The sequence below is a fragment of the Takifugu flavidus genome, chromosome 1 (assembly GCF_003711565.1).
Source record: "Takifugu flavidus isolate HTHZ2018 chromosome 1, ASM371156v2, whole genome shotgun sequence".
NCBI classification, from domain to species: domain Eukaryota; kingdom Metazoa; phylum Chordata; class Actinopteri; order Tetraodontiformes; family Tetraodontidae; genus Takifugu; species Takifugu flavidus.
Genome location: NC_079520.1, coordinates 28,499,592 through 28,525,530, shown reverse-complemented (window position 1 = coordinate 28,525,530; position 25,939 = coordinate 28,499,592). Strand labels below are relative to the sequence as shown.

Below are 25,939 nucleotides of genomic sequence, written 5' to 3'. Positions count from 1 at the left end.
ACACACACACACCCACACACACACACACACCCCCCCCCCACACACACACACCCACACACACACACACACACCCACCCCCCCCACACACACACACACCCACACACACACACACACTCACCCCCCCCACACACACACACACATGCATACACACACACACACACATGCATACACACACCCACCCACTGGTAAGACAAACAATTTCTTATGTACTATCCACACACCCCCCCACACACACACACACTCACCCCCCCCCCCCCCCCCACACACACACACCTCACAACAGCTGTGCTTCAGCGATTGATGGTTTCACTCATGGGGGGGGGGGGGGGGTGTAGGCATCGACCATCTATGGTGAGCCACCCACAGTATCATCCCCCCAACATTTCCTGGACACTGGGATGGCTCAGGTTACCATGGAGACAGAGCCACTAGGGAGGCTGCTGCCATGACCCCCCCCCCCCCCGTACAGTCGTGCTGCTGCGACTGTTTGAGCGGCAGCGTTGTGAATTATTGTTGTGAGTCGGAGAAGAAGAAGAATTAATAATTAAAGCAAAGCTGCAACTCAGAGACGCGTGTTAGAAACCAGTTCATCCGTTAGTAACCAGTTCATCTGTTAGAAACCAGTTTATCTGTTAGAAACCAGTTTATCTGTTAGAAACCAGTTTATCCCTCAGAAACCAGTTCATCCGTTAGTAACCAGTTTATCTGTTAGAAACCACTTTATCTGTCATAAACCAGTTCATCCGTTAGTAACCAGTTTATCTGTCATAAACCAGTTTATCTGTTAGTAACCAGTTTATCTGTTAGAAACCACTTTATCTGTCATAAACCAGTTCATCCGTTAGTAACCAGTTATCTGTCATAAACCAGTTTATCTGTTAGAAACCACTTTATCTGTCATAAACCAGTTTATCTGTTAGTAACCAGTTATCTGTTAGAAACCAGTTTATCTGTTAGTAACCAGTTTATCTGTTAGAAACCAGTTTATCTGTAAAAAACCAGTTTATCTGTTAGTAACCAGTTTATCTGTTAGAAACCAGTTTATCTGTTAGAAACCAGTTTATCTGTTAGTAACCAGTTTATCCCTCAGAAACCAGTTTATCTGTTAGAACCCAGTTTATCTGTTAGTAACCAGTTTATCTGTTAGAAACCAGTTTATCTGTTAGAAACCAGTTTATCTGTCATAAACCAGTTTATCTGTTAGAAACCAGTTTATCTATTAGAACCCAGTTTATCTGTTAGAAACCAGTTTATCTGTCATAAACCAGTTTATCTGTTAGAAACCAGTTTATCTGTCATAAACCAGTTATCTGTTAGAAACCAGTTTATCTATTAGAAACCAGTTTATCTGTCATAAACCAGTTTATCTGTTAGAAACCAGTTTATCTATTAGAAACCAGTTTATCTGTCATAAACCAGTTTATCTATTAGAAACCAGTTTATCTGTCATAAACCAGTTTATCTGTCATAAACCAGTTTATCCGTTAGAAACCAGTTTATCTGTTAGAAACCAGTTTATCTGTCATAAACCAGTTTATCTGTTAGTAACCAGTTTATCTGTCATAAACCAGTTTATCTGTTAGAAACCAGTTTATCTGTTAGAAACCAGTTTATCTGTCATAAACCAGTTTATCTGTTAGTAACCAGTTTATCCATTAGTAACCAGTTTATCCGTTAGGAACCAGTTTATCTGTCATAAACCAGTTTATCTGTTAGAAACCAGTTTATCCGTTAGAAACCAGTTTATCATCTGGAAACATCACGATGGTCCCATCAGGCTGGTGGAATGATGACAGACCTCGGCTAGGACTGACCTGTGATCAGCTTGTTGATATGTTAGCACTGACATGCGTTCTGCTGGGTTCTGTTGGGCTCTGCTGGTTCTGCTGGGTTCTGTTGGGCTCTGCTGGGTTCTGCTGGGTTCAGCTGGGCTCTGCTGGGTTCTGCTGGGTTCTGCTGGGCTCTGCTGGGTTCTGCTGGGTTCTGCTGGGTTCTGCTGGGTCGTCTAGTTTGGCAGAAACACTCTTTAATTATATGATCATTTCAGCCTTTGCTTCAGCGAAGGCTGCAGCAGAACCTGAACCGGTCCAGTCCCGTCTGCTGACACACAACGACGACCACAGCACTTTTACAGCTTAACCGGGACCTTCCTACCGGACACTGGCCTGGCAGGACCAGCAGGCCGGCCGACTCATTCCTGGCCGGACTGCTGGGAGTCCAGTGGGCTCAGAACCTGAACCAGAACCTGCATCCAGCACTCAGTAGCAGCTGATGAATCTGATTGTGCTGATCGTGGGCTGAGTTGAGGAGATGAGGAACCAGCAGATGCTGAGAGCAGCTAGACGTGCACGTACCTCCTCCTCGTGCACTGAAGGAGCATCTGTGTGGACTCTTGGTTGTAGAAGGTGCAGCTGTGGCTCCTTTGGGAGGCGGGTTGATGGTCCATTTGGGTCACTGAGCCTGATCCAGGCGGCTCAGAGAGACGAAAACGACGTTTGAGCGTAGAAACGTGCTGCAGCGTCTCGTCTCGCAGTCGCGTCACATCTGGCTCCATCGCTGGTGCTCAATCATCTAAAGTGCACAAGAAGAATGAAATAAACCAGCGTTTCCATGGAGACCCACTGAAATAAACCAGCGTTTCCACGGAGACCCACTGAAATAAACCAGCGTTTCCATGGAGACCCACTGAAATAAACCAGCGTTTCCACGGAGACCCACTGAAATAAACCAGCGTTTCCACGGAGACCCACTGTTCTGGGTTGCTCCTGACCTGGCTTCATCTGGCCAAATACAGTTAGCATGCTAATGGATGCACCTGTTCCTGACCAGCACAAGGGCAACGGCAGCAAACACTCCAATGAGCACACAACCCAGAGCTCACACACGTTGACGTGTACACACACACACACACACACACACACACACACACCCCAACGCTCCTGAAGTGCGCATGCCTTCTTATTGCACCGCTAATTCTTTCATACATGTTTTCCTGCTATATTTCACACCATGACCGTCATCGTATGTCTGTGTGTGTGTGTGTGTGTGTGTGTGTGTGTGTGTGTGTGTGTGTGTGTGTGTGTGAGAGAGAGTGAGTGAGTGATTGTGTGTGTGTGTGTGTGAGAGAGAGTGAGTGAGTGATTGTGTGTGTGTGTGTGAGAGAGAGTGAGTGAGTGATTGTGTGTGTGTGTGTGTGTGTTCTTGTACTTGCTCCAAAATATTCATTCTACAAGCAAAGTGAGGACATTTTGGCTGGTCCTCACAACTTCTAAAGACTGGTTGAGGGGTCAGATGTGGAAACAAGGTTGAGATGAGACCTGGGTTTAAGTCAGGCTGGGGGGTGGTTCAGGTTAGCCGTTAGGAACCAGTTTATCTGTCATAAACCAGTTTATCTGTTAGAAACCAGTTTATCCGTTAGAAACCAGTTTATCATCTGGAAACATCACGATGGTCCCATCAGGCTGGTGGAATGATGACAGACCTCGGCTAGGACTGACCTGTGATCAGCTTGTTGATATGTTAGCACTGACATGCGTTCTGCTGGGTTCTGTTGGGCTCTGCTGGGTTCTGCTGGGTTCTGTTGGGCTCTGCTGGTTCTGCTGGGTTCAGCTGGGCTCTGCTGGGTTCTGCTGGGTTCTGCTGGGCTCTGCTGGGTTCTGCTGGGTTCTGCTGGGTTCTGCTGGGTCGTCTAGTTTGGCAGAAACACTCTTTAATTATATGATCATTTCAGCCTTTGCTTCAGCGAAGGCTGCAGCAGAACCTGAACCGGTCCAGTCCCGTCTGCTGACACACAACGACGACCACAGCACTTTTACAGCTTAACCGGGACCTTCCCTACCGGACACTGGCCTGGCAGGACCAGCAGGCCGGCCGACTCATTCCTGGCCGGACTGCTGGGAGTCCAGTGGGCTCAGAACCTGAACCAGAACCTGCATCCAGCACTCAGTAGCAGCTGATGAATCTGATTGTGCTGATCGTGGGCTGAGTTGAGGAGATGAGGAACCAGCAGATGCTGAGAGCAGCTAGACGTGCACGTACCTCCTCCTCGTGCACTGAAGGAGCATCTGTGTGGACTCTTGGTTGTAGAAGGTGCAGCTGTGGCTCCTTTGGGAGGCGGGTTGATGGTCCATTTGGGTCACTGAGCCTGATCCAGGCGGCTCAGAGAGACGAAAACGACGTTTGAGCGTAGAAACGTGCTGCAGCGTCTCGTCTCGCAGTCGCGTCACATCTGGCTCCATCGCTGGTGCTCAATCATCTAAAGTGCACAAGAAGAAGGAAATAAACCAGCGTTTCCATGGAGACCCACTGAAATAAACCAGCGTTTCCACGGAGACCCACTGAAATAAACCAGCGTTTCCACGGAGACCCACTGTTCTGGGTTGCTCCTGACCTGGCTTCATCTGGCCAAATACAGTTAGCATGCTAATGGATGCACCTGTTCCTGACCAGCACAAGGGCAACGGCAGCAAACACTCCAATGAGCACACAACCCAGAGCTCACACACGTTGACGTGTACACACACACACACACACACACACACACACACACACCCCAACGCTCCTGAAGTGCGCATGCCTTCTTATTGCACCGCTAATTCTTTCATACATGTTTTCCTGCTATATTTCACACCATGACCGTCATCGTATGTCTGTGTGTGTGTGTGTGTGTGTGTGTGTGTGTGTGTGTGTGTTGTGTGTGTGTGTGTGTGAGAGAGTGAGTGAGTGATTGTGTGTGTGTGTGTGTGAGAGAGAGTGAGTGAGTGATTGTGTGTGTGTGTGTGAGAGAGAGTGAGTGAGTGATTGTGTGTGTGTGTGTGTGTGTTCTTGTACTTGCTCCAAAATATTCATTCTACAAGCAAAGTGAGGACATTTTGGCTGGTCCTCACAACTTCTAAAGACTGGTTGAGGGGTCAGATGTGGAAACAAGGTTGAGATGAGACCTGGGTTTAAGTCAGGCTGGGGGGTGGTTCAGGTTAGCCTTAGGATAAGTGGCTGGGGGGTTAGTTTAGGTTAGCCTTAGGATAAGTAGCTGGGGGGGTTAGTTCGGATTAGCCTTGGGATAAATAGCTGGGGATGCTTTATATCTATGAAAGTCTTCACAAAGATAGAATAACGAGGGTGTGTGTGTGTGTGTGTGTGTGTGTGTGTGTGTGTGTGTGTGTGTGTGTGTGTGTGAAAGACAGTGAGGGCCTGACTGTGGGCTGAATGTGCGTTGCATGCTACGTGTGTTGTGGGGGTGCTCTGGGGAGAGGAAGCAGCTGCAAGGTAAGTTCTGGGGTGCAAGGCTCTTGAGTCCAGGTGCAGGTAGGAAGCTCCATGTCTCTCCACACCTCCTCCGTCTCCGCGGTGACCGAGGACGTGTGTGCTTCTGCAGGTGTCTCAGGTGGAGAGAGGCTGTGCATTTTGATTTTGACGCCCACAAACCTGTTTTGGCTACCGATGCAGCATGGTGTCCATAGTGACTTGTTGCGTGGACTGTGCATGTATCTTACCTTGGTAACCCTGGACAGGTGTGCATGTACAGTAAGTAGTAGCCATGGTAACCTTATGGCTTGGCATGCATGTTAATGAATGTCTGTCTCTCTCTCTCCTCACCTGGCCGCGACACCTTTCCAGAGCACAACTACACCCCAGGTAGGTTACACACCTCTGTCTGTCTGTCTGTCTGTCTGTCTGTCTGTCTGTCTGTCTGTCTGTCTGTCTGTCTGTCATCCCTCTGCATTGATGAAATGTACATGTATTCTATCTTTCTCCATCTCTTTCTTTCTCTTTCTCTTTCTCTTTCTCTGCTCCATCCTTTTCACATCCATTCTCTGTTCCTCCTCCATTCTTTCTTGGTTGTGGAGGACGGCCAGGACCAGGGCCAGGGCCAGGGCCAGGGCCAGGGCCAGGGCCAGGCCAGGGCCAGGGCCAGGGCCAGGGCCAGGGCCAGGGCCAGGGCTCCCCCTGACCCTGGCCCTGGCCCTGAATATGTGTTGGTCTCTGTGGTTTATGTGAGGGTGTTGCTGGCGCCTGGTAAGTGTTGATGTATAGGAACATATAGAAGCGAGTGTGTGTAAGTTCACAACTGTGCGCAAATGTTAGTGTGTGTTGTGTAATTCAGCTGCCCAGAATGACTCAGTGTCCTGATTCGCTTTACATGTAGGACTGAGATGTGGCTATTTTAGCTTTAGCACCATGTTGTTTAAACCACCTGGACGCGTAAAGGCATATAGTTACACACACACACACACACACACACACACCACACACCTACACACACACACACACACCTACACACACACACACACACCTACACACACACACACACACACTTCGTGGACCTTGGCTGTGCTGACTGTGCTCTTGTTTCCCTTTAAGGTCTGGCACACCTGATGATTGGCGACCAAGGTATGGCCTCTTCTTACCTCACTTCCTGTTGTCCTCTGCTATACCATCCCCCATTTCTCCTCACACCCTCACTCTCCCCCTCTACCCTCCCCATCTTCATCATCACCTGCGGTGGGAGGAAGTTGTCTCTCAAGGCACTGAAGTAAGGTCAGTCGTCCTTCAGCCCAGTCGGCTTTTATATGATTTGATAGATTGATTTTATATGATTTGATAGATTGATTTTATATCCAGTATTTAACAAACGTGAAACTCTGAGAATCTGAAGCTACTTAAATAATCTTCTAGTTCTGTTGCTCATGTGTCTGAGAGAAACTTCTGCTGCGATATTAAAGCTAGTGAAGGGTGTGTATGGCTGGGCTAGAGTTACCATGGAAACGGAGTCGACTGACTGACCATGTGGGTGCTTTGACTTGGCCTGATTTAACCCTCCACCACCGGTTCTGGAGGACTCAGGTGATGGAGGGTCCAGTATGAGTGTGTGGAAGTGTGGAGTTTCTCCCAGCTTCATTCAACCACGTGGGCTTCCATCAGCTACCAGCATGTCTACCATGACTACCTTTGGTTCTGACCCGTGACTACCTGTGGTTCTGACCCGTGACTACCTTTGGTTCTGACCCGTGACTACCTGTGGTCCTGACCCATGACTACATGTGGTTCTGACCCGTGATTACCTGTTGTTCTGACCTGTGACTACCTGTGGTCCTGACTCGTGACTACCTTTGACTACCTGTGGTTCTGACCCGTGACTACCTTTGACTACCTGTGGTCCTGACCCGTGACTACCTTTGACTACCTGTGGTTCTGACCCGTGACTACCTTTGACTACCTGTGGTCCTGACCCATGACTACCTTTGACTACCTGTGGTCCTGACCCGTGACTACCTTTGACTACCTGTGGTCCTGACCCATGACTACCTTTGACTACCTGTGGTCCTGACCCGTGACTACCTTTGACTACCTGTGGTTCTAACCCGTGACTCCTTGTGGGTCAGAACTGATGTGCAGGTGTATAAAACCAACACGTCTGATCCGTTACTCACAATTCCACTTTCTCTTTTGCTGCTTTTCTTCTTTTTTCCTGCTCTCCTTCTCTGTTTGGACTTTAGCAAAGTTCAGAGGTAACACCCCCCCCCCCACCTACACCCCCCCAACACCGCCCCCCCAACACGCCCCCCCCCCCCCCTTGTTTGCTACGTGGATTTCCTGGTTTCAGGGTTGATGTGCTGGTCTTGTGTGTATGATAATCCAGACCTCTACTTGGCTCCACGCTCTGATTTGCAGTTGTTCTTGGAATTGTTTCATTTTGCTAAGGTAAGCTGTGTGTGTGTGTGTGTGTGTGTGTGTGTGTTGTGTGTGTGTGTGTGTGTGTGTGTGATTGAATAGGAGCTCCAGGCTGAATGTGAAGGTAGGTGCAGCTCTGCATGACGCTGATGGCTACTCTGATTGACCACATGGAGACAGGTCTGACCATGATGTTGTGCTCCTTGATTGGATGGGGAGGACATGATGGTGCCTGTTGTTGCTGCTGCCATGTCCTCAGCAGCTCATGCTGGTGTTGGTCTACGCTGCTGAGCAGAAGCTCCTGAATAGAACACAAATGGATCATCTCGTCTTGTCCAGTATGTTTTTATGGGAGCAACTCTGCAGTGTTTTGATGAGCTGGGAACTCCAGAAATGTCTGTCATCAATCGCCCAGGGGGAAGTTGAATTGGTTCATGCTGACGGGTAGTAACGTACTGTAGTAAAGTAGTAGTAACGTAGTGTAGTAGCGTAGTAGTGTAGTAGGGTAGTAGGGTAGTAGGGTAGTAGTGTAGTAGGGTAGTAGTGTAGTAGTGTAGTAGAGTAGTAGTGGAGTGGAGTAGTAGTGTAGTATTGTAGTAATGTAGTAGTATAGTAGGGTAATACAGGAGTAAACAGGAGTAGTAGCGTAGTAGTGTTGTAGAGTCGTGACATAGTGGTGTAGTAGAGTAGTAGCTTAGTAGTGTAGTATTGTAGTAGGTAGTAGAGTAGAAGAATTGTAGCGTAGTAATTTAGTACAATAATAGCGTAATAGTGTAATAGAATAGCAGTGTAGTAGAATAGTAGTGTAGTAGAATAGTAGTGTAGTAAAATAGTAGTGTAGTAGAATAATAGTGTAGTAGATTAGTAGTGTAATAGAAGAGTAGTGTAGTAGATTAGTAGTGTAATAGAACAGTAGTGTAGTAGAATAGTAGTGTAATAGAATAATAGTGTAGTAGAATAGTAGTGTAGTAGACTAGTAGTGTAGTACTGTGGTAGTATAGTAGAATACCAGTGTAATAGAATAATAGTGTAGAAGAATAGTAGTGTAGTAGAATAATAGTGTAATAGAATAATAGTGTTGTAGAATAGTAGTGTAGTAGTGTAGTAGAATAGTAGTGTAATAGAATAGTAGTGAGTAGAATAATAGTGTCTCAGCTAGTAGTGTAATAGAATAGTAGTGGAGTAGAATAATAGTGTAATCGATTCGTCGTGTAGTCCCTCGTAGTGTCGTCGCCTCCTCGTGTCCTCGCTTCGTCGTGTCGTCGCCTCGTCGTGTCGTCGCCTCCTCGTGTCCTCGCTTCGTCGTGTCGTCGCCTCGTCGTGTCGTCGCCTCCTCGTGTCCTCGCTTCGTCGTGTCGTCGCCTCGTCGTGTCGTCGCCTCCTCGTGTCGTCGCCTCCTCGTGTCCTCGCTTCGTCGTGTCGTCGCCTCGTCGTGTCGTCGCCTCGTCGTCTCGTCGCCTCGTCGTGACGTCGCCTCGTCGTGTCGTCGCCTCGTCGTGTCCTCGCCTCCTCGTGTCGTCCTCTCGTGTCGTCCCTCGTCGTGTCGTTGCCTCCTCGTGCCGTCGCCTCCTCGTGTCCTCGCCTCCTCGTGCCGTCGCCTCGTCGTGTCGTCCCCCTCGTGTCCTCGCCTCCTCGTGTCGTCGCCTCGTCGTGTCGTCGCCTCCTCGTGTAGTCGCCTCGTCGTGTCCTCGCCTCGTCGTGTCCTCGCCCGTCGTGTCGTCGCCTCGTCGTGTCCTCGCCTCTCGTGTCGTCGCCTCGTCGTCTCTCGCCATCGTCGTGCCGTCGCCTCGTCGTGTCGTCCCCTCGTCGTGTCCTCGCCTCCTCGTGTCCTCGCCCCGTCGTGTCGTCGCCTCGCCGTGTCGTCGCCTCCTCTGTCCTCCCCTCGCCTTGTCGTCGCCTCGTCGTGTCGTCGCCTCCTCGTGCCCTCGCTTCGTCCGTGTCGTCGCCTCGTCGTGTCGTCGCCTCCTCGTGTCCTCGCTTCGTCGTGTCGTCTCCTCGTCGTCGTCGCCTCCTCGTGTCCTCAGCTTCGTCGTGTCGTCGCCTCGTATGTGTCGTCGCAGTCGTTCGTCGCCTCATCGTGTACTCAGCTTCGTCGTGTCGTCGCCTAGTGTGTCGTCGCCTCGTCTGTCCTCGCTTCGTCGTGGCGTCGCCTCGTCGTGTCGTCGCCTCGCCGTGTCGTCGCCTCCTCGTAGAATAATAGTGTAATAGATTAGTAGTGTCGTAGACTAGTAGTGTAGAATAGTAGTATAGTAGAATAGTAGTGAAGTAGAATAGTAGTGTAGTAGAATAGTAGTGTAATAGAATAATAGTGTAGTAGAATAGTAGTGTAGTAGAATAGTAGTGTAGTTGAATAATAGTGAAGTAGAATAATAGTGTAATAGAATAATAGTGCAGTAGAATAGTAGTGTAGTAGAATAATAGTGTAATAGAATAATAGTGTAGTAGAATAGTAGTGTAGTAGAATAATAGTGTAGTAGAATAGTAGTGTAATAGAATAGTAGTGTAATAGAACAGTAGTGTAGTAGAATAGTAGTGTAATAGAATAATAGTGTAGTAGAATAGTAGTATAGTAGAATAGTAGTGAAGTAGAATAGTAGTGTAGTACAATAGTAGTGTAATAGAATAATAGTGTAATAGAACAGTAGTGTAGTAGAATAGAAGTGTAGTAGAATAATAGTGTAATAAAATAGCAGTGTAGTAGAATAGTAGTGTAGTAGAATAATAGTGCAATAGATTAGTAGTGTAGTAGAATAGTAGTGTAGTAGAATAATAGTGTAATAGATTAGTAGTGTAGTAGAATAGTAGTGTAGTAGAATAATAGTGTAATAGATTAGTAGTGTAGTAGAATAGTAGTAGTGTAGTAGAATAGTAGTGTAGTAGAATCATAGTGTAATAGATTAGTAGTGTAGTAGAATAGTAGTGTAGTCGAATAGTAGTGTAATAGATTAGTAGTGGAGTAGAATAGTAGTGGAGTAGAATAGAAGTGTATTAGAATAATAGTGTAATAGATTAGTAGTAGTAGTAGAATAGTAGTGTAGTAGAATAGTAGTGTAATAGATTAGTAGTGGAGTAGAACAGTAGTGTAATAGAATAGTAGTGTAATAGAATAATAGTGTAGTAGAATAGTAGTGTAATAGAATAGTAGTGTATAGAATAGCTGTGTAGTAGAATAGTAGTGTAATAGAATAATAGTGTAGTAGAATAGTAGTGTAATAGAATAATAGTGTAGTAGAATAATAGTGTTGTAGTAGAATAATAGTGTAGTAGAATAGTAGTGTAATAGAACAGTAGTGTAGTAGAATAGTAGTGTAATAGAATAGTAGTGTAATAGAACAGTAGTGTAGTAGAATAGTAGTGTAATAGAATAATAGTGTAGTAGAATAGTAGTGTAGTAGAATATTAGTGTAATAGAATAATAGTTGTAGTGTGTAGTAGAATAATAGTGTAGTGTGTTGAATAAATGTAGTAGAATAGTAGTGTAGTAGAATAATAGTGTAGTAGAATAATAGTGTAGTAGAATAGTAGTGTAATAGAATAGTAGTGTAATAGAACAGTAGTGTAGTAGAATAGTAGTTAATAGTAATAGTAGTAGTGTAGTAGAATAATAGTGTGTAGAATAGCCAGTGTAGTAGAATAGTAGTGTCGTAGAAGAATCGTAGTAGTATAGTAGTGTAATAGAATAATAGTTAGTAGAATAGTAGTGTAATAGAATAGTAGTGTAGTAGATTAGTAGTGTAGTAGAATAATAGTGTATTAGATTAGAAGAATAGTAGAATAATAGTGAAGTACTCTAGTAGCTTAGTAGCTTAGTAGTGAAAAAGCTGCATCACATCTTTGAGGTCCAAGTTTTAAAAAATGGACAGGAAAAGTGTGGTGTGTGTGTGGTGTGTGTGTGTGTGTGTGTGTGTGTGTGTGTGTGTGTGTGTGTGTGTGTGAGCAGGGGTGTCTCCAAAGATCTCTGCACTTGTGCGCTTGTGTGTCCCTGCGGTGGAGAAATGGACAGAGAAATGGACAGAGAAATGGACAGCATGTGTGAGAGCAGAGCTGGAGGAATGAGTGATAGGATAGAGGGAATAAAGTGAGCCGCCTCTTCTGTGATGGAGAGCAACCGGCCGTATCTGCAAAGGCACCCGTCCAGTGAGGGACCCTGATGGGGAGCCCCAGACCCCCCCCATAAAACACAGCTACCGCTCTTCATGGAAAACAGACCACAGATCACTCCGGTTGGCCAACATTCACCAATTGGATGGGGAGGAAGAAAAGAGGAAGAAAATTGGATTTTCTTAAGTATCCGGCAGCCAAAGGAAGACGGGAAATGGATTTTTTCTCTTTGAAAAAGTATTGAGCTGCGATAATCTGGACGGAAAATGTGCTTAAAGCCAAGTCGCAGATTCTGCCCTTTTCTCTTCCCTCTGTTGAACCAAGAATCAAGCCTGAAGGGGTAGAGTGTAGAGTGTGTTTAGAGTGTGTGGAGAGTGTGTGGAGAGTGTGTGTACAGCGGGGTGACAACACACACACACACACACACACATTTTGGCGGATGAGGTTGTTTGACTGCAGGTTAGACACAACGATCTGCTCAAACGTGGTCGGACTCCCTGAAAGTGACCTTTACACACACACACACACACACACACACCACACACACACACACACACACACACACATCTGAACAGTAAGACTAACACAGTAACCCTTGGAGATAGCCTGCTGAGGTAGGTGTGTGTGTGTGTGTGTCTGTGTGTGTGTGTGTGTGTGAATTCAGTGTAAATATGCATGAGTAAGGCTGCCTGCACATATTCTTTACGGTCAGTGGATGAAGGCAGGGGAGAGAACGAGGTGTGTTCTTGTGTGTCTGTATACACAAGCTTGCCTAAGTGTGTGTGTGTGTGTGTGTGTGTGTGTGTGTGTGTGGTGTGTGTGTGTGTTCAGGGGAGGTGGACCGTGAGTCATTACTTGTGACTCAAAGCGTTGGCAATCACAGCAGCTCATTTAAACTCATTGTATTATAGCACACACACACACACACACACACAACACACACACACACACACACACACACACACACACACACACACAGGATAAAGCCCATGCTGACTCGGCCATATGGGTTTGGGAGTGGCAACAGATGTAAAGACCAGGGAAACCAGTGCCAGCCCAGTAGAACCTGACATCACGTAACCATCTTGATAACAAACCACACTAAGAATTTTGGCTTTGACCAGTTTGGACCAGTAACCCAGACAGACCAGTAAAGAGACCAGTAACCCAGTAACACAGACGTAGAGGACGACAGGAAGTGAGATAAGACTGCAGTGTTTGCCAGCCCCCACCCCCCCCAACGCCCCCCCAGCCTAAACCCCCACCCCATCAGACACGAAGACCCCCCCAAACACACAGTTCAGATGATGTCACCTGCCCCACTGTGGCAGGGTGCCCCCAACACTGAGAGCCGACTGGGCTGACTGGGATGAAACCAACTCTACTTTTATCCAGTTTAAGACAACTGCGCCTGTCTGCCTGCAGGCATCGCCATGGAAACAAGCCAGTTTCCCTGGGGACCAGCAAAAGGCCAAACGGAAGCAGGAGACCAAGATGAGGACAGATGAAATGAGACAGGATGGACGTAGCGGAGGCCTGGAGGGTTACCCTAGCAGGCAGGACCCCCCCACTGGAATGTTCTGGACCAGTGGGGGGGGGGGCGTCTAGCTGGAACTCCCAGGGCCAGTCGCAGCTAATTGGCTGATTTATGTACAGCACTTCCTCAGACCTCCTGTCAGCTTTCAGACCTCGTCTGGGTAACGAATGTCTCTAATTTACCAGCAACCACAACACAGAGGCAGACGCACCGTTTCTCACCGCCGCCGTGACAGTACTGTCCCCCGTACGGCCTCTGATTGGCCGCCGTGACAGTACCGTCCCCCGTACGGCCTCTGATTGGCCGCCGTGACAGTACCGTCCCCCGTACGGCCTCTGATTGGCCGCCGTGACAGTACCGTCCCCCGTACGGCCTCTGATTGGCCGCCGTGACAGTACTGTCCTCCGTACGGCCTCTGATTGGCCGCCGTGACAGTACTGTCCCCCGTACGTCCTCTGATTGGCCGCCGTGACAGTACCGTCCTCCGTACGGCCTCTGATTGGCCGCCGTGACAGTACCGTCCTCCGTACGGCCTCTGATTGGCCGCCGTGACAGTACCGTCCTCCGTACGGCCTCTGATTGGCCGCCGTGACAGTACCGTCCCCCGTACGGCCTCTGATTGGCCGCCGTGACAGTACCGTCCTCCGTACGGCCTCTGATTGGCCGCCGTGACAGTACCGTCCTCCGTACGGCCTCTGATTGGCCGCCGTGACAGCACCGTCCTCCGTACGGCCTCTGATTGGCCGCCGTGACAGCACCGTCCTCTGTACGGCCTCTGATTGGCCACCGTGACAGTACCGTCCTCCGTACGGCCTCTGATTGGCCGCCGTGACAGTACCGTCCTCTGTACGGCCTCTGATTGGCCGCCGTGACAGCACCGTCCCCCGTACGGCCTCTGATTGGCCGCCGTGACAGCACTGTCCCCCGTACGGCCTCTGATTGGCCGCCGTGACAGCACTGTCCTCCGTACGGCCTCTGATTGGCCGCCGTGACAGTACTGTCCCCCGTACGGCCTCTGATTGGCCGCCGTGACAGCACTGTCCCCCGTACGGTCTCTGATTGGCCGCCATGACAGTACTGTCCCCCGTACGGCCTCTGATTGGCCGCCGTGACAGTACTGTCCCCCGTACGTCCTCTGATTGGCCGCCGTGACAGTACTGTCCTCCGTACGGCCTCTGATTGGCCGCTGTAACAGTACTGTCCTCCGTACGGCCTCTGATTGGCCGCCGTGACAGTACTGTCCTCCGTACGGCCTCTGATTGGCCGCCCGTGGCGCCGGCGGCCGTTTGGGCGCCAGGGTGGCTCAGGGGCGCCTCCGCTGGATGGATTTTCACACTTTAACTTCATTTATAGGCGTGCATGTTTGCAAGGCTGCGCACGTTTAATCCTCCAGCCTGTCATTAAAGCAGGAAGCCATCGTTGTTGCTGCACGTGCGCGTGCACGTGCGTGCGTGTGTGGAGGCTCTGAGCCCAGCTGATAGCAGCAGAGGGAGGTGGGCTGAGGAGGATTGTGCTGCTATCTGCAGAGAGGCAGGCGGCCCGGGACAGGCTGGGGGGGGGACAGCCGTCCGTCCTCATCCGTCCGTCCATCCATCCATCCGTCCTCATCCGTCCGTCCATCCATCCGTCCTCATCTGTCCGTCCTCATCCATCCGTCCGTCCTCATCCGTCCATCCGTCCATCCGTCCGTCATCCATCCGTCCATTTACTCCTCTTCCCCGTTCTTCTCATTTACTCCTCTTCCCCGTTCTCCTCATTTACTCCTCATCCCTGCTCTTCCCATTTACTCCTCTTCCCCATTCTCCTCATTTACTCCTCTTCCCCATTCTCCTCATTTACTCCTCTTCCCCATTCTCCTCATTTACTCCTCTTCCCCATTCTTCTCATTTACTCCTCTTCCCCATTCTCCTCATTTACTCCTCATCCCCGTTCTCCTCATTTACTCCTCTCCCCATTCTCCTCATTTACTCCTCTTCCCCATTCTTCTCATTTACTCCTCTTCCCCGTTCTTCTCATTTACTCCTCATCCCTGCTCTTCCCATTTACTCCTCTTCCCCATTCTCCTCATTTACTCTCTTCCCCATTCTTCTCATTTACTCATCTTCCCCATTCTCCTCATTTACTCCTCATCCCCGTTCTCCTCATTTACTCCTCTTCCCCATTCTTCTCATTTACTCATCTTCCCCGTTCTCCTCATTTACTCCTCATCCCCGTTCTCCTCATTTACTCCTCTTCCCCGTTCTTCTCATTTACTCCTCATCCCCTGTTTTCTGCTCCGTTCCCTCCATCAGGTGCTTCCCTGTTGTGCTTCCAGCCTCCAGCCGCCATTTTGATTCAACTGTCCATGATAATGTACCGTTCTCTCAATCACTCTCTCTCTCCTCTCTCTCTCTCTCTCTCTCTCTCACTCTCTCTCTCTCTCTCTCTCTCTCTCTCTCACTCTCTCTCTCTCTCTCTCTCTCTCTCTCTCTCTCTTTGCTTCACTGCTATATGCTTCTAACCCTAGCACACAAGCTAAAAGCCCACTGGTTGCCATGGAAACAGCAAATTAGTATTGAAATGAGGAGGGGAGCCACGACAGACCCAAACACAGCTGCTGCACACAGAAACATCCGATTTCCACAATTTTCAGCTGTTTCAGATAAATGAGCTGATAAACAATCTTGATCACTGACATCATATCAAGAGTGGATGAGTCACAGGGCAGTTAGCATGAGCGGCTACGCTAAAGCAACTTCATTTTTATCGGCTGTAAAATCACCGAACATGACGGGAAAAGCGGAGAAACTCTGGTTTTTGAAGCTGAGCCGACTGAATCGGACCTTTTCCCATCAGTGCTGCCAGCTCATGTTTGTTTGTTGTGAGTTCGTTTTCAGCCTGATTAGCAAGAACCTAATTGGCTAAATGACTTCAGTCAGAGCCCACAACGCTGGAATGCTAACAGCAACCAGCTCCACAGCCCAGTCGTGAGGAACGAGAGCGGCGATAAAAGGGTGAAAGACTGAAGTCTCCCCCCCTCCCCCCTCCCTCCCTCCCCCTCCCTCCCCCTCCCCCTCCCAGTAGCTGGAGGCCCTGAGATATTCACAGTTTTTCTGACACCACTACACTAATATTTACAGAGACCAGCACCATCCCATAATCCCCCCTGTTCTGCTCATCATCCCAGTTAGGATGTTGTCTTGAACCTAAATAAAACAAAGGATTATTTTTTGGAAATATTCTCTCACTTTGAATTGATGCCTGTTCCAAAAGAGCTGAGGCTGGATGAGAACGTTGAGGAATGCTCAACAGGTGAGGGTCTTACGGGGGACAGAGGAGCGTCCCTGGGGGGGGGGGGGCAAATTTGCATGTAAGCAGCAGCACTGAAAGCCATTATGGGATCCTTTGATCCCTCAGGCAGCTCTACAGTAACATCATCCCGGGAAGGATTGAACCACCTCAGGACCTCTTCACCAAACCAGTCAGAGACACCGAGATCATCTGAGATGCACTGACAAAGTGGAAAAGTGTCCTGTTGTCTGAGTCCACATTCAAATTGTTGGAAAGCATGACGTGTAACCACAGCCTGCTAGTAAAAGGCCTCCCTGCTGTCCAGACCTGTCTCCTAAAAGGGTTAGTGTTAGGGTTAGGGTTAGGGTTAGCGCGAAATACCGGACTGTTGCCCCCGGACTGTCGACCCTGGACTGTCGCCCCTGGACTGTCGACCCTGGACTGTCGACCCTGGACTGTCAACTCTAAACTGTCGACCCTGGACTGTCGCCCCTGGACTGTCGACCCTGGACTGTCGACCCTGGACTGTCGACCCTGGACTGTCGCCCCTGGACTGTCGACCCTGGACTGTCGCCCCTGGACTGTCGACCTGGACTGTCGACCCTGGACTGTCGCCCCTGGACTGTCGACCTGGACTGTCGCCCCTGGACTGTCGACCCTGGACTGTCGACCCTGGACTGTCAACTCTAAACTGTCGACCCTGGACTGTCGCCCCTGGACTGTCGCCCCTGGACTGTCGACCCTGGACTGTCGACCCTGGACTGTCAACTCTAAACTGTCGACCCTGGACTGTTGCTCCTGGACTGTCGCCCCTGGACTGTCGACCCTGGACTGTCGTCCCTGGACTGTCGACCCTGGACTGTCGACCCTGGACTGTCAACCCTGGACTGTTGCTCCTGGACTGTCGACCCTGGACTGTCGACCCTGGACTGTCGCCCCTGGACTGTCGACCCTGGACTGCTGCTCCTGGACTGTCGACCCTGGACTGTCGACCCTGGACTGTCGCCCCTGGACTGTCGACCCTGGACTGTCGCCCCTGGACTGTCGACCCTGGACTGTCAACTCTAAACTGTCGCCCCCGGACTGTCGCCCCCGGACTGTCGACCCTGGACTGTCGCCCCCGGACTGTCGCCCCCGGACTGTCGCCCCCAGACTGTCGACCCTGGACTGTCAACTCTAAACTGTCGACCCTGGACTGTCGCCCCTGGACTGTCGACCCTGGACTGTCGACCCTGACTGTCGACCCTGGAACTGTCGACCCTGGACTGTCGCCCCTGGACTGTCGACCCTGGACTTTCGACCCTGGACTGTCGACCCTGGACTGTCGACCCTGGACTGTCGCCCCTGGACTGTCGACCCTGACTGTCGCCCCTGGACTGTCAACTCTAAACTGTCGCCCCTGGACTGTCGACCCTGACTGTCGCCCCTGGACTGTCGTCCCTGGACTGTCGACCCTGGACTGTCGCCCCTGGACTGTCGACTCTAAACTGTCGCCCCTGGACTGTCGACTCTAAACTGTCGCCCCTGGACTGTCGACCCTGGACTGTCGACCCTGGACTGTCGCCCCTGGACTGTCGTCCCTGGACTGTCGACCCTGGACTGTCGCCCCTGGACTGTCGACTCTAAACTGTCGACTCTAAACTGTCGCCCCTGGACTGTCGTCCCTGGACTGTCGACCCTGGACTTTCGACCCTGGACTGTCGACCCTGGACTGTCGACCCTGGACTTTCGACCCTGGACTGTTGACCCTGGACTGTCTGTTGCTGCTATAATATCCTTTCATGTCTATTCATGACATGGCATTCTGCCCCTCCCCTCTCTGTCCCGTGTTAAATTCCCCTCCTGTCCTGCTCATTAGCATGAATTAGTCGGTGGTTATACCAGAGGCCAGAGAAATAGAGGCCAATGTGAGGAAAGGTGTCGAAGAGCTGGAGGGAGGACGGAGAGATCGGAGGACAATGGTGGAGAGAATGCGAGGGGGAAGGAGGCTCCTCTGGCAGGGGAGGGTGTTAAGGAGGCAGTTAATGTCACCCCTACCTGGTTGCACAACAGGCCCGTCATTTCTGTGTTTGCAGATGTGCATATTTGTTCCGGTGTGTCTGGTTGTGCACTTAAACAAGCGCGAGCGTAGATAAGAATGTGATCTTAAGGATGATGGATTGCAAAACTGTGGTCTAATGTCCTGGGAGGTCACCCCGGGTGTGCACGGTAAGTTGTCCTCGGTTGTCTTCTGGCTATTCTAAATTTGCTGCCAGCTTTGGCTGCCTCCATGCTTCGAGGCTGCTGCTCTTCACCTTCATCTTTACCTTCATTTTTATGCCATCGTTCTCCAAGCCTTCCCAAGCACTCACAGCACCTCCCGCTATTTCAGGAACGGCGCCACAATGAGCCCAGTTGTCAAACCAGAACACGTGACTTCAGAGTGGCGGCACAGCTGTTCTCTCTAAAGAGAGGACGCTGCTTCCAGAGCAAGTTTGGGAGGCTGCACACTCACACGGTTTAATCTCCAGCCCACATAAGTGATCAAAGCTTGTTTACACGCTGCTGCACGGTGCGATTAAAGGTATGGAAGGTTCCTCCGTGTGCCGGCATTAGTGAGGCTTGCCTGACAGGAACAACAATGTGCTTGGAGCTGTGTTGGAACCAGGCCGCAGCAGCGCCAGCAGAGCTCTGATGAACGCCCACCACTTTATGGTCTGTCAGCCGTGGGAAGAAGCAGCTAAGAACCTCGAATCATAACCAGTCCCGTTTCCTTCTCCCCTCCCTTCCTGTCGCAGCTCGGGAGGAGTACGTGGCCACCTTCAAAGGCTCGGAGTTCTTCTGCTACGACCTGTCGCCCAACCCCATCCAGTCCAGCAGCGACGAGATCACGCTCTCCTTCAAGACGCTGCAGCGCAACGGCCTGATGCTGCACACCGGCAAGTCGGCCGACTACGTCAACCTGGCGCTTGAAAAACGGGGCCGTGTCGCTCGTCATCAACCTCGGCTCCGGGGCCTTCGAGGCCCTGGTGGAGCCCGTCAACGGCAAGTTCAACGACAACGCCTGGCACGACGTGAAGGTCACGCGCAACCTGAGACAGGTAACCAGGAGATGAAGGAGTGACAACACACGCAGGCAGAGGAAGGCTAGAGGATAGGTGTCGTCAGGAGTCTGACAGGCTGGGGAGGACCCGGCTGAGGCGTGACCTCTCAGTACCACGTTTGATCGGCCCAAACCTCAATTCAGATTTGGGCTTTTCGGTCAACTGTGATTGGCCATTTTCAAACCTGAAGCCTTTGAGTAGTGAAGAGGTGAAAAAGCAGACGGCACGCGTCTGACAGGTGCATCCCCCTACACGTAGGTGACCACTCAGCCAGGGTCTGAGACCTTCCTCCTGTTTTGGTGAATGTTGTTTACACCTGTGTAGCTTCTTATTGATGCCGGGTCTTCATGTGTAACCTCTGTGATCTTCACAGGTTCAGACATGCTGACAAATGTCTTGAATTTGAATGGTGGCATTAAATAGGACTCGCAGCATTAATTGTCCCTGTTAAACTCTGTCAGCCTGCATTTAACGGCGGCGTCCCGCAGCTCGAGGACAGAACAGACTGTAGTCTCACGCAGGAAGCTAATGGCTCAGTGAGCTGCTGTCCACCTGCAGCCAGGCTGTGGTGGGATGGGCAGAACCTTCAGAACCTTTGCTCTTAGTTTACACTCGTTAACCACCAGCCCAGCCCTGCTGGCAGCTCTAGGTGAGTGCTCCTTCACTCCTGGGGGGGTGTGAGTGACGGGGGGGGGGGGGGAGACAGAGGAGAGGGGGGAGAGAGAGGAGAGGTGGGAAAGAGAGGGGACAGAGATAGAGGAGAGGGGGGAGAGAGAGGAGAGGGGGGAGAGACAGAGGAGAGGGGGGAGAGAGAGAGAGAGAGGAGAGGGGGAGAGAGAGGGGGCAGAGATAGAGGAGAGAGGGGGGAAGAGGAGTTAAGAGAGGGGACAGAGACAGAGGAGAGAGGGGAGAGGGGAGAGACAGAGGAGAGGGGGGAGGAGAGAGGAGAGGGGGGAAAGAGAGGGGACAGAGATCAGGATAGAGGAGAGGAGGGGGGAGAGGGAGGGGAGAGGAGAGAGGGGAGAGAGGGGACAGAGACAGAGGAGAGAGGGGGGGAGAGGGGGGAGAGAGACAGAGGAGAGGGGGGAGAGAGAGGAAGAGGGGGAAAGAAGGAAGAGAGGGGGAGAGATAGAGGAGAGAGGGGGGAGAGAGGGGAGGAGAGGGTAAAGAGAGGGGACAGAGACAGAGGAGGAGAGGGGGGGAGAGGAGAGAGAGGGGAGAGAGGGGAAGAGACAGAGGAGAGAGGGGGGAGAGAGGGGGAGAGAGATAGAGGAGAGGGGGGAGAGAGAGGGGGAGAGAGGGGAACAGAGACAGAGGAGAGGGGGTCGAGAGAGGGGGAGAGAAGAGGAGAGAGGGGGAGAGAGGAGAGGGGGGAAAGAGAGGGGAGAGACAGAGGAAGAGACGGGGGAGAGAGGGGAGAGGGGGAGGAGAGGGGGGAGAGGGGAGGGGGGAGGGGGGGAAAGAGGGGGGAAGAAAGAGGAGAGAGGGGGGAGGAGGAGAGGGGAGGAGGGAGAGGGGGGAGAGACAGAGGAGTCGAGAGGGAGGGAAGAGAGAGGAGAGGGGGGAAAGAGAGGGAGAGGAAAGAGGGAGAGGAGGGGAGAGAGGGGAAGAGGGTTAGGGGTTAGGGGGGAAAGAGGGGGGACAGACAGAGAGAGAGGGGGAGAGAGGGGGAGAGACAGAGGAGAGAGGGGGAGAGAGGGGAGAGGGTTAGGGGGGAAAGAGGGGGGACAGAGAATAGAGGGGGGAGAGAGAGAGACAGAGGAGAGAGGGGGGAGAGACAGATGAAAGAGGGGGGAGAGAAGGTGGAGAGACAGAGGAGAGGGGGGGAGAGTGTGTGTGCGTGTGTGTGAGACTGTGTGTGTGTTTGTGAGGGGGGGGGGGGACGAGGGGGGTGTGCTCGGGGGGGGGTTGAGAGGCGGGAGAGGGGGGGGGGGGAGAGGGTGTGGGGGTGTGTGGGGGGGGGTGGGGGGTGTGTGGGGTGGGGTGGAGAGGGGTGAAGGATGTGTGTATGGGGGGGGGTGCGGGTGAGAGAGGGGGGGGTGTGTGGTTGGGTGAGGGGGGGGGTAGTGGGGGTGTGAGAGGGGTGATGTGGGTGGTGGGGGAGTGGGTTGAGGTGTGGGGGGGGAGGTGTGGGTGGGGCGGGTGAGGGGGGTGTGGGGGGGGGGGGGGGTGGGGGTGTGGTGTGTGGGTGTGGTGGGGGGGGGTGGGTTGGGGGGGGGGGGGGTGTGTGGGTGTGGAGGGTGGGTGGTGATGGGAGTGTGTGTGTGGGAGGTGGGTGGGGAGATGTGTGTGTGTGAGGGTGTGGGTGGGTGTGTGAGGGGGTGTGTGTGTGAGGGGGTGTGTGTTGTGATGGTGTGGTGATGGTGTGTGTGTGAGGGGTGTGTGGGTGTGATGGTGTGTGTGTGAGGGTGTGTGTGTGATGGTGTGTGTGTGAGGGTGTGTGTGTTGTGTGTGGTGGTGTGTGGTGTGTGAGCGCTACAGCGTGAGGCGGGTGACCAGCTGAGCTGCCTGTCTGTACTAACTTTACTAACCTGCTAGTGAAACTAACCACCATCCATGGAATGAGCCATTCTACTAACCTGACCTTTGCCCTTCTCCTAGCGACACTAACCTGTGCTGAGGCCTGTTGTTGGCGAGGTTGTTGTTCTCAGATGTTTGGTCTTTGCTTTCCTTTCTCCCCTCTCCCCAAAGCACTCAGGCATTGGACACGCTATGGTAAACACCCTCTGTTCGGTAGTTACCGTCTAACTGTTCCTCCGTTTGGCTTTGCCCCTCTGTCTACTTCCTTTTCAACCTTAGACATCCAAACTAACCCGATAAACGGATAAATGCGGTTGGTAATCTTTTCCACTTAAAAAGCCCCCTCTTGCCCCTCTCGCCCCCGTGTCGCCCCCCCCCCCACTTTTGTTTGACCCGTCTGACTCCGCCCATCACTCTGTGACTGACGTGCAGGCCTGCACCGATTGGCTCCACCCCCAACTGCACGCCAACAAGGACCGCCCCCCCCCCGTCCTGCATGGCGCGACCCAGACACCACGTCCTCTCTGATTGGGCCAGAGCTCGAGGAGACACCCCCCCCACCCCCAGCTGCATGCCCCCCATCCTCCCTCTGTCTCTCAGCTTTTCTGCTGTTTGCATGCAGAGATGCTGCATGAAGGTGTGTCTGTGTGGTTGTTGACACGTTGCCATGGTTACCTGTGACCTGAGCACCTGTATCTGTGTCCATGTGTCATCTCATCCAGAACTGCTGATGCAACAAGCCTGCCCCCCCCGTCACAAACTAACCAACTAACTAACACCTTCATCACAACTCACCTGAGCGACACATGAGTTCATCATAACCTACTAACATCATTCAACCCTCACACAGCAGTGCAGCTACTAACCACTACTAACCAGTAACCTCAACTAACCCTGCAAAGCACCAAGAAGCCTGTGGAGACGTTACCAACCCCCTGCTGGGCCAGGTCACCCAGCAGTGCTGAGAGCAGCTAGTCAGCAGGGTTAAGCGCTAGTTAGTAACTAAGCTGAGGGATGTTTGGTGGCGCTCTAGACTGGCTCAGGCGGGCGTGGTGGAACACCTGTGTCAGGTTAGCTCAGGTGCTGGAAGCTGTTTACTGGGCATAAATCAGATTACAGATTAGCGTCTGTGATGCTACAAGTTAGCTGCACTGATTTCTTCTTCTCCTTTTCTTATGTAATTACAGTCCAGCATAAATGTATGTTAGCACATACCTGTAGTTGTGGTTCCGAACAGGTGACCTGCTGCTACTGGAGTCCAGTTAGAGTGGAACAGTGCAGACGTGTTCTGGACTCACAGCTGATTCAACACTCACGGTCCATCAGGTCCACATCAGGTCCACATCAGGGTCCATCAGGAGCAGCAGCCTTCAAAGGAAGGCTGATGTGTCCCACCCACACCAAACCAATCTGGCCTCTCCCCTTCACACTCCACACACTGGTTACCACAGTAACGGGGGCTAATTTGGCTGGTCAGCGCATAGCTAGCGCTTAGCGCTGCCTTTGGTGTGAGTATATAGCGTGTCCTTTCCCTGTGCTTTGTTGTGTAGGTGACCATCTCTGTGGACGGCATCCTGACCACCACGGGCTACACGCAGGAGGACTACACCATGCTGGGCTCAGACGACTTCTTCTACGTGGGGGGCAGCCCCAGCACTGCCGACCTGCCGGGTTCTCCAGTCAGCAATAACTTCATGGGCTGTCTTAAAGAGGTGACGTGCACGCTGCATGCTAACGTCAACATTTACACTCTTGTCTTTCATTTACATGAAAGGGTTTCTGACCCGATGAAGACGGACGTTTTTACCCATTTAAGATAAACACATGAGATCTCTTCTGCTCACATTGTTCCCTCTCTCCTAGCACTGGTACCTCACACACACACACACACACACACACCACACACACCATACCCAGCATCAGAGAGAATCAGTGATGCGGCGTTCAGCCCTAACATGCTAATTAGCTACGCCACAGAGACCCTCCATCCATCCGCTGAGCCTAAAATGGGCCACAATGCTGCAGCAACAAAAACACAACAAGACAACACACTTGTGTGCTCACACACACAAAAAGACACGACTCCGTGCATCCGTGCACACCCACGGCCACACGTGTACATTTATAAGGCACGTTGGGAGCCCGGCAGATGCCCTGACGACCCGCCTATAGGCACCACTGCTGGGGCCTAAACAGCCGTGCACGTGACGCCCAACAGAGACGTCTGTGTCACTGCTGAATGAGCTCTGTGTCGCAAGCAAACCTTCGCCGGCACATTAGCATAGCTAAGCCCACAATATGCCCCCGTGGGGGGGGGGGAGGGACAAGCAGGAAGATGAACCAGGAAGAACGTCCTCACAACTGTTACCAGGGGTTACCGGGGGTTACCAGTGGTTACCAACGGTTACCAGGGGTTACCGGTGGTTACCAACGGTTACCAGGGGTTACCGGGGGTTACCAACGGTTACCAGGGGTTAGCAACGGTTACCAGGGGTTAGCAATGGTTACCAGGGGTTACTGGTGGTTACCAGGGGTTACCAACAGTTACCCTGGTTACCAGTAGTTACCATGGTTACCGGTGGTTGCTCGATCCAGGAGCTCACCGACCTTAAACACTGAGCTGCATGTAAAGAGAAATATTGCGACGCTAGCGAGTTGCTCAAAGGTCATAAAAGGCCTGATAGAGCCGGGCCTGTGTGCTGGTCTGTGTGCACATCTAAATGCTCAGCACATGCACGCTCTTGTGCACTGGCTGCTCAGTCAGAGAGGGTCCTGTAGTGTCCTGGAGGCACCCTTAAGGGCGGCCTTGTGGAGCCTTGTAGTCTCCCTTCAATGCTCCGTTAACGGTGGCTGTTCTGCTCTGGTCCTGGACTAAAGGTGGTCTACAAGAACAACGATGTGCGACTGGAGCTGTCCAGACTGGCCAAGCAGGGAGACCCAAAGATGAAGGTAGGCACTTCCTGCCGCCTCCTGTGGTGCCCCGACCACGTTATTAACGTTATTAACGTTATTAACGCAGTCTCCGTGTTTGCAGGTGAGTGGCGTGGTGTCCTTCAAGTGTGAGAGCGTGGCCACGCTGGACCCGGTGACCTTTGACACCCCAGAGTCTTTTGTGGCGCTGAACAAGTGGACAGCAAAGAAGGCAGGATCGATCTCCTTCGACTTCAGGACCACGGAGCCCAACGGGTTGATGCTGTTTAGCCACGGCAAACCCAGACAGCAGCAACGCAAGGACTCGCGCTCGCCCCCCACAGTCAAGGTGACGGACTCCCACAGGTGGACCAGAAGGAGCAGACAGGATGTGTGTTGTCCAGCCAAAAAAGGCTCAGAAACTTAAGAAATACTCTGCAAAGCAGATGTTCCTCTGCAGGGCAGCGTTTAGCCTGATGTAGTCTCATGAATTCCTCACAGACTCCAGGATGGCTGTGGCCTCAGACCCGGGGCTAGTTCCCCTCCACAGTCCTGGATCAGACATCTGCAGTCACGTCCCCTAAGACTCTTAAAGGCTTATTTTAATGGCATCTCTTTGACCTACAGGTGGATTTTTTTGCCATTGAGATGCTGGACGGGCACCTGTATTTGCTCCTGGACATGGGCTCAGGAACCACCAAGACCAAGGCCATCGACAGGAAGGTCAACGATGGGGAGTGGTACCACGTAGACTTCCAGAGAGACGGACGCTCGGGTACGATCACGTCTCTGTATAAACACTGATGCTAACCTTCACCCCCCGATCCCGACCCTGACCCTGACCCCG

General features: G+C 51.6%; 2 protein-coding genes across 2 annotated transcripts in view; one reads left to right on the top strand and one right to left on the bottom strand.

The window, feature by feature from the left end:
* The window catches only part of msh2 (mutS homolog 2 (E. coli)), a 151,115-nt gene that overhangs the window by 71,069 nt on the left and 54,107 nt on the right, over positions 1-25,939 (bottom strand). The gene's annotated exons all lie outside the window — the stretch shown is intronic.
* nrxn1a (neurexin 1a) overlaps positions 1-25,939 on the top strand; it is a 58,305-nt gene that overhangs the window by 3,528 nt on the left and 28,838 nt on the right. Inside the window, 9 exon segments of the mRNA XM_057011567.1 lie at positions 5,617-5,634; positions 6,361-6,390; positions 19,357-19,526; positions 19,528-19,659; positions 22,354-22,377; positions 23,733-23,894; positions 25,060-25,131; positions 25,217-25,441; positions 25,720-25,867. Coding sequence (XP_056867547.1) covers positions 5,617-5,634; positions 6,361-6,390; positions 19,357-19,526; positions 19,528-19,659; positions 22,354-22,377; positions 23,733-23,894; positions 25,060-25,131; positions 25,217-25,441; positions 25,720-25,867 — 981 coding nt within the window.